We start from the raw sequence: 18,948 nt of genomic DNA, 5'->3' as shown, positions 1-18,948 counted from the left end.
AGCCTTTAGCACCTGAAGACCCAATCACCCCTCAACCTTGCAACTCCTTAGGGATTCAAGCGGTGTAACTGGGCATGCTCGGAGGCGCGGGCAGCCTTCAGTCTCTGCCAGGCGCGGTTCAGGGCTGGGCAGGAACCAGCGTGCCAGTCCAGCCCGGGCTTCAGCGCCCATCCCCGAGAGTCTCAGGGATCCAAGCTGCACACTGACGCTAAACCTTCACTCTTGAGTGGCTCATCCTCAGTCTTCAACCTCTTGAGCGTCAATACAGTTTAGACATATTTCTCATTGAGGGACTGTCTTCCCACCTGTCTTTTCTTTGCAGCTAAGAGTGTTTTTAGCTACTGCGGCGTGAGGAGCTCAGGGATGGAGCCCTGTGGCTGGTGGCCGTGGAGATCACCTTCCCAGGGTAGTTGTTTGTCACTGAGTTTTGGAGATTTCTTGGCTGGCTTCCGCTAAAGCACGCTTGAGTAATCCGAGCTGTGGTGGCGCCCAAGCTCTCGGGATAAAAGGAGTGTGTGTGTGTGTGTGTGTGTGTGTGTGTGTGTGTGTGTGTGTGTAGGGGGAGAGGGCGGGGATAGAGACGTCAAACCCCCCCCCCCCAGCCTCTTTTTCTTTTTCTCCTTCCTGCAAAAGCTACACAAGTCGCTCCCCCCTCCCCCAGGCCCGGTCGCCATCCTCGGGGTTCTGGGCAACAGCCAGGTTAAGCCCATTTGCACCGGAAAATTGGCGCTGTTTGGGAGAAGAGAAACAGATCGATTGCCCTTGTGACTCCCCGCCCCCCTTCTCACCCCACCCCCATCGTTCCCTCCCTCGTCCCTCCCCCGCCACCTCCCCTCACCCCGCCTCCTTCTCTCTCCCCACCCCCAAACCTCTCACCCGCGGCAGTCCGGTGCGAGGCCCCCTCCGGAAGGTGAGGGGAATGGATTGGACTCCGGTGGGTGAAGCGGGTGTCTAGAAGTGGTGCTAATGGGAAGAGATTTCTGGTTTCAAAAGAGGATGCTCTGCCACAAAGAGCGGCTCGCGCGCTGGCCTGGGCTCTAGCGGAGGAGAGATCCCGGGAGAACTCCGGAGCTCGCGGGGAGCGCTCCTCGGAAGACCCGGGTCAACATGCCTGTTCGCAGGGGGCATGTGGCACCACAGAACACATTTTTGGGGACCATCATACGGAAATTTGAAGGGCAAAGTAAGTTCGTTTGTTCGCTTCTCTCTCCCTCGCTTTCTGCTTTGATAGTGCACTTGGCTTCCGCCGCTTACTAGCTGGGGAGATCGGCAACTCCAGGCTCTGTCAAGTTCAGAGGCTGTGAAACCTAGCCAGGAGGCTCGGATGGCAGCGGGAGTGTTCTCCCTCTAATATTAATTTTGATTTACATTTTAGATTATGGTCTCTATTGTAGAAGGCAATTTGATCCTCCTCTCCCACTGCTCCATTATCTGCCTTGCTACTTAATGTCCTACTATTCTACTATCTTAAAGGGGAACGTGCTAGTATAACATGGGTTTATATTTTTTGAGGCTGTTTTATTGTAGACTTTTGAAAGTCAGAAGCAGAGCAGACCCTACTATTTGAACAAGCGTATGTCAATGGTAGTAGGGATGTAAATGGCTATGCAAACTATATTTTATCTTGGTAAATTGCAGGGCTGTGGAATGACAAGGATGCTTGCCTGCTGCTAGCTGACAGAAGCTAAACTTTGTATTGAATCAATGCAAATATATGCCCAAAGAGAGAATTTGGGAAAGCAGTATCTTATCTTTACTGGTTCCCAGTGCAAGCCGCTTATTATTCAAAATAATATTTCTGTCACTTTATGATCCTCTTAAAGTTTCCATTTAGAAATTTAAAGATTGAAGTATAATAAGTAAACCCCACAGATACTGAATGTAGAAAAATTTAATGTACTCATGTGGACCACCTACTGGGAATTAATTATTTTTATATAAACATAGTAATCTTAAATACTAGACTTTTAAATTTATATTCTATGTTTTCTTAAATGTACATTAGCACATTTATATTGTATACTTTGCAGGGTTTTTTGGCACTGCATTTAATGATGTGAAGATCTAGTACCTTATGTACAAAATAAACTTCTACTTCCTGCTTCACATTCAACCTGGAAATAGTAAATATATTATGTTATCAAAATAAATAAGTTCTTTGCATTAAATTTTCTATAACTGTACAAAATTTAAAGGTTCTCCCAAAGTAAAAGTAAAAAGGTGTTAACATAATATTGTGTAGGAAATGTATTTTTGGAAAAAATATATTATGAAAAGGTGACCATTTGCATTATTGAACTGTTAATAAATGTGAATTAGTTTTATTGCAAAGCTAGTTGTCTTTTTTCTTTTTCTTAACAATGTGTGTAGTATGCCTTAGAGGAATAGAGAAAAGCCAGATCCAAGAATAACTACTTTGAGAAAGTTGTATTCTAAGGGACAGAGTTGAAGTGAAAAATTTGACAGTTACAGGATGTTTCAATGTTTTGGCTTATAAATTTTTTATTTTACATTTAAATGCATTCTGGAAATATCAATGGGCCAGATGCTTGTTTGAATGTCCACTAGGACCCTTGGGAGTTGTAGCATTTGAGATCTGGACTATCAGGGAAATTCTGTTCTTGCAATTTGAAGAGTGATTTTTTAAATACCTTTGGTTAAAATTACTTTGGACCGTTATTCTCACTTTTAAAGTTTGTAGGATATTTTTTTGATTTTTTTTTTCTTGGAAAGGTCTGGGCAGTTAACATTTTGGGGAAGCACCTACATTTCAGAGCTCTTATTATGCAACAAATAGGTTCACTGTTTATGAGAGTCTCATGGAAGCTTTTTAAAAGATGCCTTACCATCTTCTTATTACAGATAAAAAATTTATCATTGCAAATGCCAGAGTGCAGAATTGTGCCATCATCTACTGCAATGATGGGTTCTGTGAGATGACTGGTTTCTCCAGGCCAGATGTCATGCAGAAGCCATGCACCTGCGACTTCCTCCATGGGCCGGAGACCAAGAGGCATGATATTGCCCAAATTGCACAGGCATTGTTGGGGTCAGAGGAGAGGAAAGTGGAGGTCACCTACTATCACAAAAATGGTAAAGTTTATTTAGGATTCCTCGTATTTTATTTTATTGAAAGGAAATTTTGATTACTGAAAGTCTGTGTGCAGAGACACTCCAGATATTTAATTGTACATGTATTCATTGCTTGTTGTGTTTTAGTGCCCAAGAAGTATGAATATTCTTCTTAGATTAATAGAAATTTTTTTCTTCTTCACTAAGGGTACTTTGAAAGTGCAGTAACTTAATGTCACTGAGGATAAAATTTCACAAATCAGTTTTGCACACTCCTTCTCTAAGGACTAATACAAAGATCAATAGTTTATTGCTTGCATTGATATGTATTTGGTAGGAGAGAAACAGTTTCATTTTTTTGGACTTGAAAATATGTTTTGTATTGAAGTATTGAAAACTGTGTAATCTGAAATTTAAGATTAGAGCTATAAGCATTTCTTATCTCTTTAGGTGTTGATGTGCAACACCTCTTGTTTCTTTTGTTCATTTTTAAAAGAGTAAGGATGATGTATAGGAACTTCTAAAAGTGGTCCAGAAAATCTGTGCATATTCAAATAGTAAAGGCTGTTCATGTATTTGATACTGTTCTAAAATAAGAAATATAGAATAGGAACTATGACTCTCTGAAGTTATTAGTACTCATTTTACAGCTGCATCAAAACTGGCATTTCAAACTTAAGGTCATGGCTCAACTTCAAGGACACACTTCCTTCTTTTAGACTTGTCATGAGGGAGACATGCATACATTAAATACACGGTATTAATGAGTTCCTGTGGATGAATACTCAGATATTCACATTTTGATGCATCACACATTCTCAAATGTTGACACTTAATGATATTTGACAAGTTAAGTTTTAAATGTCAAACAATTTTTTAAAACACACATACTGCAGTTAATTTTGTCAATATTGTATTATTATCTACTTCTTTCTGTTCCACTGATAGAAATTAATGGAGAGGAGGGGTATCTTCAGATTTGGGGGAAACTCTTAAGTATTTGGTAAATGTGTGATATGCTATAGCCTATGTCATATAATGAGTCATCATTTGGTAAACCACAGAGAAAAAGTAGCAAGGAAAAGATTTAACTCTTCCTCTTCTTTCCTTATAATTAAATGTTTCATGATAGAATATGTACAGTTCTTAATTACTCTATTAAGTATTACGTGAAATTAAGTGGTTATGTGCAACCAAGTATTACTGGAAAAACAGGTTTGTATAACTTTGTATTAATCTGGAATGAAAGCAATTATATGATTATCAGAGGGCATACAGGTTGTTTTTCAATGTTGTCCCTCTTCCTCTCTTTCTCCATCAGTAGTGTTAGCATACTAGAAATAGCCTAATTATTTTATTTTCTTGAAGGCATGTATTGGACTGAAGGTCTCACTACCCAAATCAGCTTCTCTATTTGTATACCTGAAGTCAACAAACTGGATCTTTGACATGTTTTGAGTGTCTGACATTATTTCCCCATGTGAATGTTTATTATGAAGTCAATTCAGTGTGTACTGTGGCTCTTCAGAGCATGTTGAACCATCTTTAGTCACTATGTTTTCTAAGTTATTCTATATTTCAGACTTTTTCTTCAACTCTCAGATTTTAAGCATAAAATAAATTTGGTCTGCCCAATTGCATAGATCCTAAGTATAGTATGCAAAGTGTTTTTGAATAAAAATTAATATTACACTGCCACTGAAATGGTGATATTTTGAAATCTAGTTAGTTTGTTCATGACTGTATAAAATAATCTCAAAACACCTTAAAAGGCAATTTCATATGGAATCATGATTGTAAAAAGTTATGTAGTAAAGATGTTAGTGTATTCAGAAATGTAAATTTTCTTCTGAATGATTTGCTTGGGTATATGAATTAAAGTTCTTGTTTTCTTACAAAAATTATTTGAAAGGTCTTTTAGGTATGGAAATGTCAAGCTTTGGTGGTAATTTTGTTCTGTTGTTTTTTTTTCCCCAGATTGTGATTCAGTCTTTAAGGACTTGGGTATCTTTAGCATTAACAACAAAAGTTGCCTATTTAGGTTTAATTGATGTGAGAAACGTGAGATGATTAGTCAAGATTTTTCTGGTTTTCCAAATTAAAATAATTAATTTAAATGAACTTTTTAGATTAGGATTCAGTCACACTTATTTTTCTTAATGTGTTTTGTGTGTGTCTCTGTGTGTGTGTGTGTGTGTTGTTGATACTTCCAATACTTTTAATAGAATCTTCAGAGCATATTGGTTTCATTTACATGCCAACTGTAAAATCAGTCAGAACTTCTGAAGTTCAAGTGCTTTAATAGTCTTACATCTTAGAGACTTGCCAGGCATTGTGCATTTATAAAAGCAGGAAAAGAAAAAATAAATCAACATTTTCATTGGTTTGCTTCTCAAAGTTTCTTAATTCTTAATAATTGAGGACATTCACTTTTGGTAGTTTCTTGGTTTCTTGACTATTTACAGTAAATGCTTCCTTATTCTTAATTTAGCCTTTTATAGGAATATAGAAAATCGTGTTATGAGCACAATGAGAAATTTAACAAAAAGTTGAGATACTCTGTTTTCACTTTCTCTATTTATTCAAAATGGAGTAGCAAATGTATGAGCAAGGCATTATTTCTGAAATTTGTTTCCAAAGTAACCCAGAGGCTTTATAAGCTGGTTAAACTCATGATCTATGCAAGGAGTTCACATTGGTACAGTGTGCTGTGAACCGCATGATCCATTGTGAAGCAACACTTCCTACATCGCTCCTTTATGTGTTTGTGCTAGGTACAATTGGACTTGCTGTTTGCCAGAATATCAATTTTTGAAAACCTTGTTATTTGCAATAGGAATATTTGACAGCTCTTCCTTTGAGGAGTCTATTTTACAGTTTAAATCATTATTGCATAAATCATTCTTGGCAGCTGTGAAATATTGCTTGAGGTGATGAAGCTGTAAATCTTTTGACATAAAATTCTAATTATACAAAACTATAATTATGCCAAGGCTTATATAAGGATGGGCATGTATTTTAATAGTGTAATATATTCACTTTAAAAGCAACATTTTTAGGCATAATGATTGAAAAATCACAAATACTTCAGTTATTAACTAGTCCATCATTCTGGAAGTAGGAAAAAAAAACCCAAAACAAAAGATAGTTTAGCTGGTCATCCCTTAGTTTATTGCTCATCTGGTCTGGGATGCATGCTGCAATAAAATTAGCTAGTTAAAGTGCTAAAACTCCTTCAATCACATTTAGATATACTTTAAATTATCAAACAACTTTAAACATTTGGAAAAATAAAAGTAAATTTCTCCAGGACAAATAAGGATCCTTAGAAGGAAAACATGATCTAAAGTGTTTTATTTTAGTGGTCATAGCATTCCTGTATTTTTGGCATTATGCTTCCAGAGATATTACAATGACAATTTTGTTAACAAAACAGAAATGTATAGTACTACTTTCTTCATCTTTGAAGCTTATTTTAAAGAACTGAGGGATGAGTAGGGGCTGAAGAAAGATTTTGCCTAATCCAGAAAATATCCAGAAAGCAAAGTTACAGCGGCAAATTTCATGCAACTAAACACAAGAAGAGGTCTTGGTTTGCTAACACAGAACCTGCTCTCTCTGACAATTATGCAGAATGTCCTTCTTTAAAGTTCGGATTTGTGAGTAAAGATGAAGATGCATGTTGAGCGCCCCCTCTCTCTAAGGAAATGTTTTAAGCCCTAGGGAACAGAAGGAGGATCTGCAGTGGAAGATACAACTTGATCTCTGCTTTCAGAACTTCTGTATTATAGAGGCACTTATGTTCATTTCTGTCTTCTAATCCCTGAATGTTTTCATGAAATTGTTTTCAAAGAAAAAGAATATATGAACTATAAAATGAAGGTTTTTATATAGAGAACCTACAAAATTTAGGACTCTTGCCACTCTTCTTCTATTTCCCAACCTTAAAATAAAGTTGCTAATGTACATATACACATTTTATTTAATATAATTACATATAATGTAAACACCTTTTACTGCTTACGTATAATAATTTGTTAAAGCAGCAACGCAGTTCAGTTAAAATTTTAACAACACAAACTTAACTATTACAATAGCTTTCTATAAGTTATAAGAAACATAATATATTCAGCTCTCCTAATTCTTGGATTGTGTAGTAGAGATACAGATGGTATTTCTTAAGACAAGAATAGAAATATATATCATGTGTGGGTAATTCAGGCAATAAGAAACATTTCCAAGGAGTATGTTGCCTATACTTTGTTTTGGTGTCATTTTAACTCTTTGTTTATACTATTCCCTGTCCTACTGATAGGATATTATAGCAACAAATAATCCTAAAACTCATTTCCTTCCACCTACCTAAATTTCATTACCTCCCATGTGTTCTGGATATTATACTTGTTCAATTGTATTTATTGGTGAAATGAACATTGTCAAGAAACAGTCTTCCTCACAATGTGAAAACTTTGTTTTGTTATTGTTCCCAGTGAAACCAAATGGCTTGAAAATAGGAGTGAGCTCTTGTTTATTGATCCTCTTATGCCACCTGCTAGTACTATACCTGTAAGCAGTTCTGATGCTAGAAAGAAGTGATGTTTTCTGTGGTTTGAGAGATAACTGCTTGGTTATTTTTATACCCAAAGGACTTGAGAACAGAGTCAGTTTAAAACAATGGGACTAGAATAGGTTTAATGGAAAGAACTTGCTTCTACTGGCCTCTAAGTGTTTTGGTTTGTTGTTACTGTTGCTTGTTATAAATAACTACTGAATCAACTGCTGGCAGCCAGCCTGCCATGAGAGTCCCTGCATACTTGAACCACAGGGAAGTAGCAGTTGGAGTATGAAGTATGGAGGCATTGCCTTGCATCTGGTCATCTATACTAGAAAACTTAGGTCATTTTATGTTTTTTTTTTCTCTCCCCCTTCACTCTAAACCCAGCTGGCCACCAAATCCTTTCAGTCTTTACATCTGAAATATCTCACAATGCTATTCCTACTTCTCCATCCACTGTCAAGTGCTCTGATTGAAGTCAGCTTAGTCCTTCTTCTGAAGTATTGAATCCAGATTCCCTCCCTCTCTAATCCCTTCTCCACAATGCCATCAGAGAGCTATTTCTGAAACATGAATCACTTACTCCGATGACTTATTGGAGCCACAATCATAGTAAATAAATTACATGTATTAAATGATGGGTACAACATCCCCATAGGTATACATACTCTTATAACCATTTCATGGAAAGAAACAGACCCACAGAGACTGAGCAGTTAGTGAGACCACACATGGCTCCTAAGTGGTAGAACTGAGCCCTCAACAGCTTTTCCTTACTGTTGCACAGTGCACTTACATTATGTCTCAGCCTAATGTATTAGATTCTTTCTCAGTAGGTTTGGTGACCTTCAGAGTTAACTTGGATTTTCAAGGAGGGTATTTTTTGAGGAGCCACAATAGATTTACTTTGATCTGACAATAACTAGATATACTTAACCAAGTTTACTTTCTTGGTTCTTTAATTTTCCTTTTCTAACATGTATATTTGGAGAATAGCATCTACTTTGTTAGGCTGATTGAAATATGCTGCACTCAGTAAACAGCATAGCTTTATTTCTGACATGGTTTCTTGCCCATAATGTGCTCCATAAATGTCAACTAGTTGAATATATTGCCAATTCTGTTTCACTTACAAATCTTATGTTCCAATCATACTTTACTGCACTTTTATACACCCAAGGGTTTGCTCACCTTTCAGAAGCTTTCTTTTATAATAAATACTTCAAAGTCTCTCTGAATGGATTTGCCCTTCCCTCTGCTTCTCACCCTGCAGAAACCATCATCATCCTTCCAAAGACAGATCAAAAGACTTCTTTGTAAAGTCATTGCTGATGTCTTCACTGCAGCTCCCCTGTGTCTTCATCCACTGTGTTCTTAATTCCCATGTAGACTTTCCAGTGGGCTACATATTATTGTATATCATGGTAGTTAATTTTATCTATTTTCTGAGCAAATTTAGAGGAATTACTAAGTCTTGTTAATTTCTGTGTCCTGAATATATGGATATCAAGTGGGTGCTCAATTTTTACTTAAAAAATGAAAAGGGCATGTGGGATGGTACAATGGAATCGAAGAAACAAACAGGTTTAGATCAAGAGATTTCCCAGAAACCAAGATATAGGGTAAGTGATATTTTTTTTTCTTTTTTTTTTTTTGGCACTGGGGATTGAACTCAGGGGAACTCATACACTGAGCCACATCCCCAGCTCTATTTTATGTTTCATTTAGAGACAGGATATCACTGAGTTGCTCAGTGCCTTGCTTTTGCTGAGGCTGGCTTTGAACTCTCAATCCTCCTGCCTCAGCCTCCTGAACCACTGGGTTTATAGGAATGTGCCACCACGCCTGGATTGTTTTTGTAATTTTCTTAGGAGCACTTCTGTACTATTTTTCAGAACAATTTTCTTCTTAATTTTATTAATTACCATATTTCTTTGTTTATTAATCTAAAATGTTAAATGTTTTAATGCCCTGTAGCTATACAAATAGTCAGAAAAATATTTAACGAACTTAGGGAGGAACTATGAATCAAAAGTTATCAATCAGTTACCATAGGTGCCACTTACTGGCCACCCCACTACTGACTCACAATTGTTCCCAACAATCCCTAACAAACAATCCCAAAGACCTCTTCTGCCCTTTTCTTACTTACTTGTATTTTTTGTGTTTGATAGATTTTCTCTCCTCACTGCTTATGTTACACAGTACTGACTTTTTATATATATTACAACATTTTTATCATTCAGTGTTTTCTTGAAAATTCTTAATCAACAATGAAGCTTAATCTCAGGGTAACACAATAATGAATATATAAAACCTAAAGCAATCTTTTGTTATTAGTAAAAAATAACAATCATTAATTACAATCATGAAATGAATGCTTTCTCTCTCTTGGCTGTGCTGTCTGCAACAGAATCAGACAGCAGCAAAACATTAATCACAACAGTGAGGAAACATGTCCTATTACTGAAAAATTAAGAAAGTCAAATTTCTACTTGTCCCAGGTGAGTTATGAGAAAACAGGGTACCAAGCTCCTATTGTCATGAATGAACATCCCATAATATCCTTTTCTTTCTCCTTTAATTTAAATTTAAATTCTAATTAAGAAGAGCAAAGTGTTCTTTCTGTGACAATTTAAACTATGGCTCCCTATGACCTCTCCCCAGTTGAAATAGGCCTCCTGTGTACAAACTTGTCTTTTTTATGGTTTCCACTATCTTGTAGAATGTCTCTTGGTACTTTTCACTCAGAAAAGGAGTAAAATTAGCTGTGGCTATGCTTCATGGGTATAAATTTTGGGAGGGGTGAGAGAGGACTGTGGGTAGTTTCTGCCCTTAGTTGGCTCCATTCGTAAGGTGATCTCAAGTTAGACTGTGCCTGCTAGGGCATGCCAGGCTCCTTGCATAGAGGTGCTTCTGTTGTCTGCATTTTCTTCCCAAATGATCAGCTAGAAATTATTATTTCAGCAGGTGGATTTCTACCACAGCAAGCTTTATGTATTGTTTTTTTTTTTTTACTCCTCTTCCCCCCCCCCTTCCTCTAGGACTATTAGAACTGTTATTTATGCCATTGTGTGTTGGTTTTTACAGAATATTAATTCTTGCGTATTGTTAAGAAAACCTGGATCATGTCGCCTCTCAATATACACCACTGACCTCTGCTCAAAATATCCTTTTATTCAGTGAAATCTGTGCTAATGACACAAGATGATAGGCATGATGACAAAAATTAATGTAAGAAAATAGTGGTGGTTTATAATCAATTTCTTAAAGAAAAGTAAACAACAAAAATTGGGACAAACTAAATAAAGTATTTCCTTACCCACCCCCCCCCAAAAAAAAAAAAAAACTTGTGTTAAAAAAGATCATACATTGAAATCAATCTTAAGGTCTTCATATACACTAATTAAGATCATTTCTACTTGACAAAAATCAGTGTTAGAGCTAAGAACATGATATGATGAGTGAATTTTAATCAGGCTTTTGTTTACCTTTCATACTACATTAGTTAATATTTCTTCTAGTTTTTCTAGAAAATCTTATGTGTACAATTCATTTTCTTTAATATTATTGGCCAGTTAATCTTTAACTATTCATTTATTCAAGTGTGTTTTACACAATGGATGTGCTTTCCAGATGTTAATTCTCATTGTCTTTCGAATAGTCTACCCAAATTAGATCCCCAAAAGACTAATGCTTATTGAATCCCAGTTCTATGACTGGTTCTTCATAGAAATTTCTTTGTCTGATTTTCATATGACAACTTTGGGAGTAGAAATTACTGTATTATTTCATTCTACAGATTAGTTAATTTTATGTTCAGAGAAGTTAAGTCAAATATTTATGATCACAGAGCAAGGTGGAGGTAAAGTTTACAGCTTAGATTTGTCTGTGCTTGCCAATTCTATATATTGCCTTCAAATGATATAGTTTTAAAGGGTAACCTTGCCCCATCTTATATATCCTCATTCTAGTTCTGAATTGTAGATTCTATTATTTATCCAAAGTGTAAATCTAACCAGTTTAGTTCACACCAAAAAGTGAATGAAACAATGTTCACCATAAGTGTTTTGCAATTAAAACAATATTATCAGTCAAAATGAATCTATCTGGCAGCATGTTACAGTTCAGAGAAGTGAGGGTAGCTAGGATTTGCTTATAGTCTCTCCATAATTATTAGTGACTCTCTCTTTTCTATTAAAAGCATGCCAGTTTTGAGATATAAATTATATGGTTGACTCATAGTTGAGGCACAATTTTAGTTAAGCATCCCTCATCTGATGTTTGTCTGGTCCTTGTCCAGGAAGTCAGGGAGAAATTTCCCATCGCAGTGTGATTCAGTCCTAAGGATCTGTGCAGTGTTCTTTCTCTTTCCCATAACAAGAGTTTTATTTCCTGGCAAGATGATGTGATTTGAAAAAATTCACCATTAGTATTTATAAAGGAAATTATAATTTACTAGTATGGAAAGTTCCTGGTTATTTAAAACTCCTCCACATTTCTCCATCTTGAGCCAAATGTCAGACTCAGCACATACCTATCCTGCGTTTGAGCTCCTCCCAGAGCCCACCACCCTTAGGACTCCTCTATCTGTACACGTGACTCCTTCATCCTGGGATAGCCTTCATGACCCCTTCCCACACCATTCATCAACACCCTCTAATTTTAAGCAAACTTCTGTGCAGTTTCAACCTCAGCTCCTTTTCAAGATCTCCTCTAAATCCTCAGGCAGCTTTTTCCACGTTCCCTAACATTTTTTTCCTTGTCTCTATTAGGACACTTATGAAATTATAGTGTGGTAATTTGTTTCTATGTCTGTCTCTTCCACTCAACTTTGAACATTTTGAAGAGACTTATTAAGACACTCATGAAAAACTAAAGGAAATGGCTGAATAGCAAAGGATGGATTTAAAGTAGCCCAGGGATACACCTATTTATAAGTGAAAATGTCTACAAGGTAGCAGGGGCTGGAAAAGTCTTATGCATTTATCCATTCATTTACTCATTCAACATCTAATGTCAATAATTTTGCTAGGGATGAGAACTGTAAAAATAATCAACTTCTTTATTAATTGAGAAATAATAATGTACTATCATATAGTTTATATATTTTAAAGAAGTTTATTATAATATTTAGAAAACTATCTCTGTAAAAAGACTTAACAAGTAATCATCCTCCTTAGTCAAGAAGGAGAAACATGAATGGTCAGAACAGTCCAGATAGATCTTTAGTGCCTACACACCATCTGCTGATTTTGATGGGGGCACTCACAGGTCAGTGAAGAGAAGAATTTGTCTGCTCTTGCTTATAATAACATATGCAAGTTTTCAAGTCATCCCAACACTCCCTGCACCTCCTCCATGAAATCACATGATAAAATACGAATAAAACTTTGCAATTATTCTGATGTCATTTTCTGCTATTTTCCCACACAGACTGGAAATAGCTTCATCTTTATACTGGTCTCCCAACATAGTGAATTCATTTTTCCTAACCCTGAGTCATGAACTTAGATTATAAAGTCTTTATGGTATCAGAAGGCACTTCATCAGTCACATCCTGATACAGGACTTCAACACCTCAGGAAGGACTTCTTATTTTTACTTTCTCTCTGTCTGTCTGTCAAAGTGATTTAACTGTGATGTTTAAAAAATTAGAAAATACAGAGAGAAATTAAAAAGTAAAGACATATGCTCTTGAAACTAAGAGATATCAACTGCTAAAATAATGGCATGTATTCCATCTATATTTTTTTATATAAATACACTCATACCTCTTTGTGTGTGCATGTGGACATTACCAGGACAACACTATAAATTTTGTACCAATCTGTAGCTTGTTTTCTTCACTGAGAAATTCATACTGAACTTGCATGTTTTAATGATTACGTATTATTTGTTACATGGACAGACTGTAAATTATTTTAATATTCATAAATATGGCCTTAAAGGAAATAGCATATTACCATGGATACTTTATTAATAAACACTTTACAATTTCCAACTTTTTTACAGTTGTAAAAACATACCAAGATTCTGTTGCCGAACCTGTACCATTCTAAGCCTAGTATATTCTTATAGAAATATTATTGCTGGCTAAACAGTATGTGTATCTTTGATACTTCTTGTTACATACTCTGAAGGGGAATGTATTTAAGTAGCCATTTCATGAATATAATTAAATTTGGCATGCCTTTTAATTGTTGTTGAGCAAATATAAGTAGTATCTTATTTTCTGATAATTAAATTTAACCCACAGTGTTTTTTACAAAAAACATGTATAGAAAATATTTGAGGCAATTTATTTTCTTTGTTAAAGGAACTAGTGCCGAGTATCATCATCTCTAGGGAGCATGACTATTCAAATACTCCTGTGAATAACTGACCGACTAGCCTGGACACCCCATCCCACAGCATTCTTTCCAATCTGCTCTTCACATTCAGATTTGTCTTTCAGTGATTTTCTTGCAGTTTTCCACATCTCAAATTAATACCAGTCATTTACTATTTAAATAATTTACTAATTAAAAGTTAAAGCATTCTTTGAACTTTTTCCTTTTTTCCTATATGAAATAAGTTGGATTTTAATTTAACATTTCTTATTATCTACATAAACTGTGATAGAAAGTATGTGAAGAGTTTCTATTCAATACTTTTTACTCAGATATATGAATTTTCTATAAAAATATATAGCTTTGCTTAGATGCAAAGTGATAAGTAAAAATGTACTTGTATACCACAAATTGAATCAAATGCTCAAAATTTCACAATAGTGTCTGAGGAAATATATAAGCAATATAAACTCAACACTGTATTAGATAAACCACCAACATTATCTCAATATCCCAATATAATACTATTGAAATGACTGCAGAGAAAGATCATTCTCTACCTGGGCAGCTTTACTGAGCTCAGACATGCAGAGCTCAGGTAATCTGATCTTTCTAGTTGTGACTCAATTCTCAGGTCTTCCCTCCAGGTGTTCTTTATAATGAATGTCACTTAACCAAGGCTCAGTAGGATTTATGGATTCTCACACTGCTGTTCTCAGAATTTGCTCCCTAAATAAATAACTACACAGAGATGCCACTAATGATGCACAACTTCTACTGTCCCATTAGTCGGCATCTATTCAGTTCTCATTGTAAAATCGCAGGACTTATCTCTGCAGTCCACATCTCTAAAGCGAACAGAAGGCATCCTGCTGAAATTTATACCTGCTAACATTCATTATTTAAAATATATTCACTGCAATGTGTGTATAGTATGAGTTATGTAACCTTTTCATTTTTATTATTGGCTCATTCGAGGTTGCCAATATCTTCAATGATAATTTGCCTTTGTAACATACTTCCTATCAAAAAGTTTGATTGATTTCATTTTTTGGAAAATATGAGCAACAATGATTGCATTCTCTAAATCTTTGCCAAGTAGTAGTTTATAATGTATAAAGCTAACTGGGGAAACTATAATTCTACTACACAAAAGATAATCTCAAGTATAAAAGAATACACAAAAGTATTTTCATGAGTACTTCTATGACATTTGAAGAAGCGATAGTAACCTATATTTAAAATACAAAGAATGAAGATGAAACTTGATATTTTAACTGATTTAACTTCACGAATGCCTAGAAACAACAATAAAAAACATGCCAAATATTTCATCACTTTCAGATGCTATTCTCTGTTAAAGATACAAAGAAACAAGGACTCAGATCAGAAACCTTTTTTATTATGCTAATAACATTATAATGTTACTAGTCAGGACTTCCTTACAACATATCCCATTACTCCAGTTAAAATAATTACCTTCTTCTCATTATCATATTCAATTAATTGAAACATAACACATAACTCAAATTCTAGAGTTGTTTTCCTAGATTAATAATATGAATGAATTAAATAATAGAGTTTGATTGGAGCACCTTAAATAATTTTAAGAATTGCTGTCACTTATTGAGCAGTTATGATGTGCCAGTACTCTTCTAAAAATCTTCATTTCAAAAAATTCTATAAGAAGTAAAATTTCTTGATTGACATAGTGAGGTGTAAACTCATTCCTTCCCTTCTCCATCCATCATTTAATGAGAATGAAAAAAATGTCTCATTTATAGCAAAGGTGTGGAAAAAATTGAAACCTAACTACTTTAAAGAAAACCTGTAGATTAAAAATACCCAATATGTGCTAAGGTGGTGACATAATTCAGTATCCAAAGGATGAATATTTTGAAAAAGATAGGGGGAAGTTATTCAAGAGGAAAAATCCAGGATTGTTCCAGGCAAACTGCAAATATGGGCACTGTAAGTACAACCTGTATCTGACATTGTATATCCGATTTTTCAGAATGTATATCCTTCTATAGAATAGGCTTTTCATGAACGTTTTTTAGGCTTTCCAAACTGGTGAGTTAAAAAATGTAGCCACTCATTTTTGCAAAGCCTAAAATGCATACTGTTTAGACAAAGACAGTATCTTACAATCTGGAGAAGTGAGTCAGAATTCCTCTAAAGAATACATTGCACCTGCTGACCTCTTTGAAATAGGACTACAAATGAATCCCTCTATAAATACCATGTTGACGGTTCTTAGTAAAGGGAATTAACCTCAACCATTTTGTGAACCATTGTGAGTTAGGAGAATAGCAATGTACTAAAGGTAAAAAGATTGAGTTCATTGTTGAATGCCAACAGACTGTTACAGGATATCTTCAACTTTCAAAAGGATCTTTATCTTGAACTCTACTAAAGCCTGGCTGTGTATAGAGCATGTGCACAGTTAGGTTTTAGTATAGTGTTTTTTTTTCCCAACTTCTCCTTCCAGCCTGGGTTGCATGGGTCAGTCTGTTTGTAATTCTGTGATAAAATTATTCTTGCATCACATGTAAAATTTCTTGTTTGATGGATACATATTAAGTGGGGGGGGGGCATGCCCAGAAAAGTTGGAGCTGATAGCATCCAAGGATAAAGTCATCAACATTCTGATAAGAAATAATGAAACATTAATTAGTTCATTTAGATTTTGCAATGTAAAATCAATTTCTTTGTCCACATGAACTTAAGTAGAAATTAATCTCTTCAGTTTCAAAAGGAAAGTACAGACATTTAAAAGTCAAAATAAAAGACTATGAAATTGGGACTGGGACTCAGGTCAGTGGTAGAGCTCTTGTCTAGCCTGAACGAGCCCTGGGTTCAATGTCAAGCATTTCCACCACCTCCCTCCCCAGAAAAAGGAAAAAGAAACAAAAATTTTAAAAAGTGATGGATACAGTTGGTATTCTAATATCATTTGCATTTTTGTAGACTTAGTTTTGTAGATTTAATGTTACAATCCAAAAACAGGGGGGAAAAAATCCCCGAGAATTACACTAGATATCAATCTTTTGCATCTCTTTCATATTCAACTCCCTTTTTCTTTCAAATTACCCCCAGTTCTTGAAATCATTTCACATGATGAAATATTACTAAAAGATAATGCACAAAAGAAATGTAGCTATAAAAACTATAATCTGCACACATTTATATGCCTGATTTCTTGTTGATTTATGGTGTCTCTTTGACTCTGTATTTGCTAAATAAAAGTTTATGAAAGAAGAAAAAATTTGAATAGACACATTATGAAATTTATATGATATAAGGAGATGGAGTTTACAATATTGTGAGTGGTCATAGTTTCAACTGAAAAACATTTCTCCATTAAATGAATAAACAAACAACATCAATCACAACAACAAACCCAACAAACAGACTTTCAGTCAGGATTATTTTCAGATTATCCTTAGTGAAATACAGTCATAGAAAAGAATATCACTTGATGTGATTTTGGAAGTCATTTCCTCTTGTTACCATTTTTCCTCAATTCTTTATTCCATTGTCCTTCCTCTAAACAAAGCCAAACAAACAAACAAACAACCCCCCCATAAAGATTACAGAAATTCTTGACAGCTCAAACACAAATTTACTGTTTTCTTTCAAATAAAACAGATTAGCATAGTTGTAAAATTGCAGGATAGAATGATCTATGTGTCTTACTTTGCTACTATCACTTCAACTAAATATTTTTTAAAAAATATTCAGACCTACAGAAGGAATGCAAAAATATCACAATGGGACTCTTATAAACTTTACATATAGGTTCAGTTATTGTTTACAAGTCAACACATTTGCTTTTATTTCTTAGTATTGGAATTTCACATATTGCTATTTTGCATGTACTCACTTCTTTTGCTGACCCATTTGAATTTGTTTGCAGAGATGCTGACTCTTAAGTAGTTCAATATATTATCTTCTAATTATAAGAAAATTCTCTTCTGTAACTCCAGATTAATTTTCAAATTCAGGAAGTTTTGCATATATTACCTAATATATTTGCATATATTACCTAATATACTCTAAATTCAGATTTTCTCAATCATCCCTATGTTGTCCTTTAGATCATTCAATTTAACAATTCAGGGTTTGAACTAGGAGTATACATTGCAGTTTATTGTTGTGTTTCTTTAGTTCCCTTTAATCAAAATGAGTTTCTCAGCCCTTGATTTATTTTATGACATTGGTTTCTTTAAGAAAAAAGCTCATTGTTTTACAGAATACTCAATTTGGATTTGTTTGATGAATTCTCATGACTTGAATTCAATTTGTGAACTTTTCTTATATTTAATATCTAAGTGATGTTATGTTTTCTGACCATCATCAGAAACACTTGGTGTCAGCTTCTCCCATTACTGATGATGTTATCTTTGATCACTTGTCAAGTTCTTCTGTGTGCATTTTGAAAAAAAATTACAAAATTAAATTTTAAAATATCTTTGAAATAACATTAGTAGAATAAATTTAACAAAAATATGCAATTCCTCAATCATGAGTATAGTTAAGAGAAATTAAAGAATAAATAAAAGAAGAATTGTGAGTCAGCTTGTTGCTGTGACCAAAATACCTGATATAAATAACTTAAAGGAGGGAGAGTTTATTTGGGCTCACAGTTTCAGAGGTATTAGTCTATGGTTAACTAGATCCACTGCTTTGAGCCTGTGGTAAGGCAGAAAATAATGGCAGAAAGATGCAGTGAAGAAAATCTGCTCAGCTGCAGGGGGATGGTGGAATTGTCTGACTGGAAAAATAAATCCTCTCAGGGCATGCCCCCAGTGACCCGCTTCCTCCAAATAGGTCCCACCTCCCAACATTCCATCCAGCGATCTAAGATTGGATCCAGAGCCATCATGATTACATCGTTGTGGAAATGCTCCATCTATGACTCTTGCTGCATTGAGTACCATGCTTTTAACACATGAGCTTTTGGGGGACTTTCCAGATCCAAACCAT

At 35.1% G+C, this 18,948-nt stretch overlaps 1 protein-coding gene across 2 annotated transcripts in view; it reads left to right on the top strand.

Annotated features, from left to right (window-relative positions):
• The first annotated feature begins 1,107 nt into the window (after positions 1–1,107).
• The window catches only part of Kcnh7 (potassium voltage-gated channel subfamily H member 7), a 457,046-nt gene continuing 439,205 nt past the window's right edge, over positions 1,108–18,948 (top strand). For both annotated transcript variants that reach the window (XM_026393098.2, XM_026393099.2), the window contains exons 1-2: positions 1,108–1,183; positions 2,863–3,093. In XM_026393098.2, the coding sequence (XP_026248883.2) occupies positions 1,108–1,183; positions 2,863–3,093 (307 nt within the window). The remainder of the gene's footprint in view (positions 1,184–2,862; positions 3,094–18,948) is intronic.

The sequence above is a fragment of the Urocitellus parryii genome, chromosome 1, assembly GCF_045843805.1.
Source record: "Urocitellus parryii isolate mUroPar1 chromosome 1, mUroPar1.hap1, whole genome shotgun sequence".
NCBI lineage: Eukaryota > Metazoa > Chordata > Mammalia > Rodentia > Sciuridae > Urocitellus > Urocitellus parryii.
Note: the sequence above shows the minus strand (reverse complement) of the source record. Positions and strands in the feature narration are given on the sequence as shown.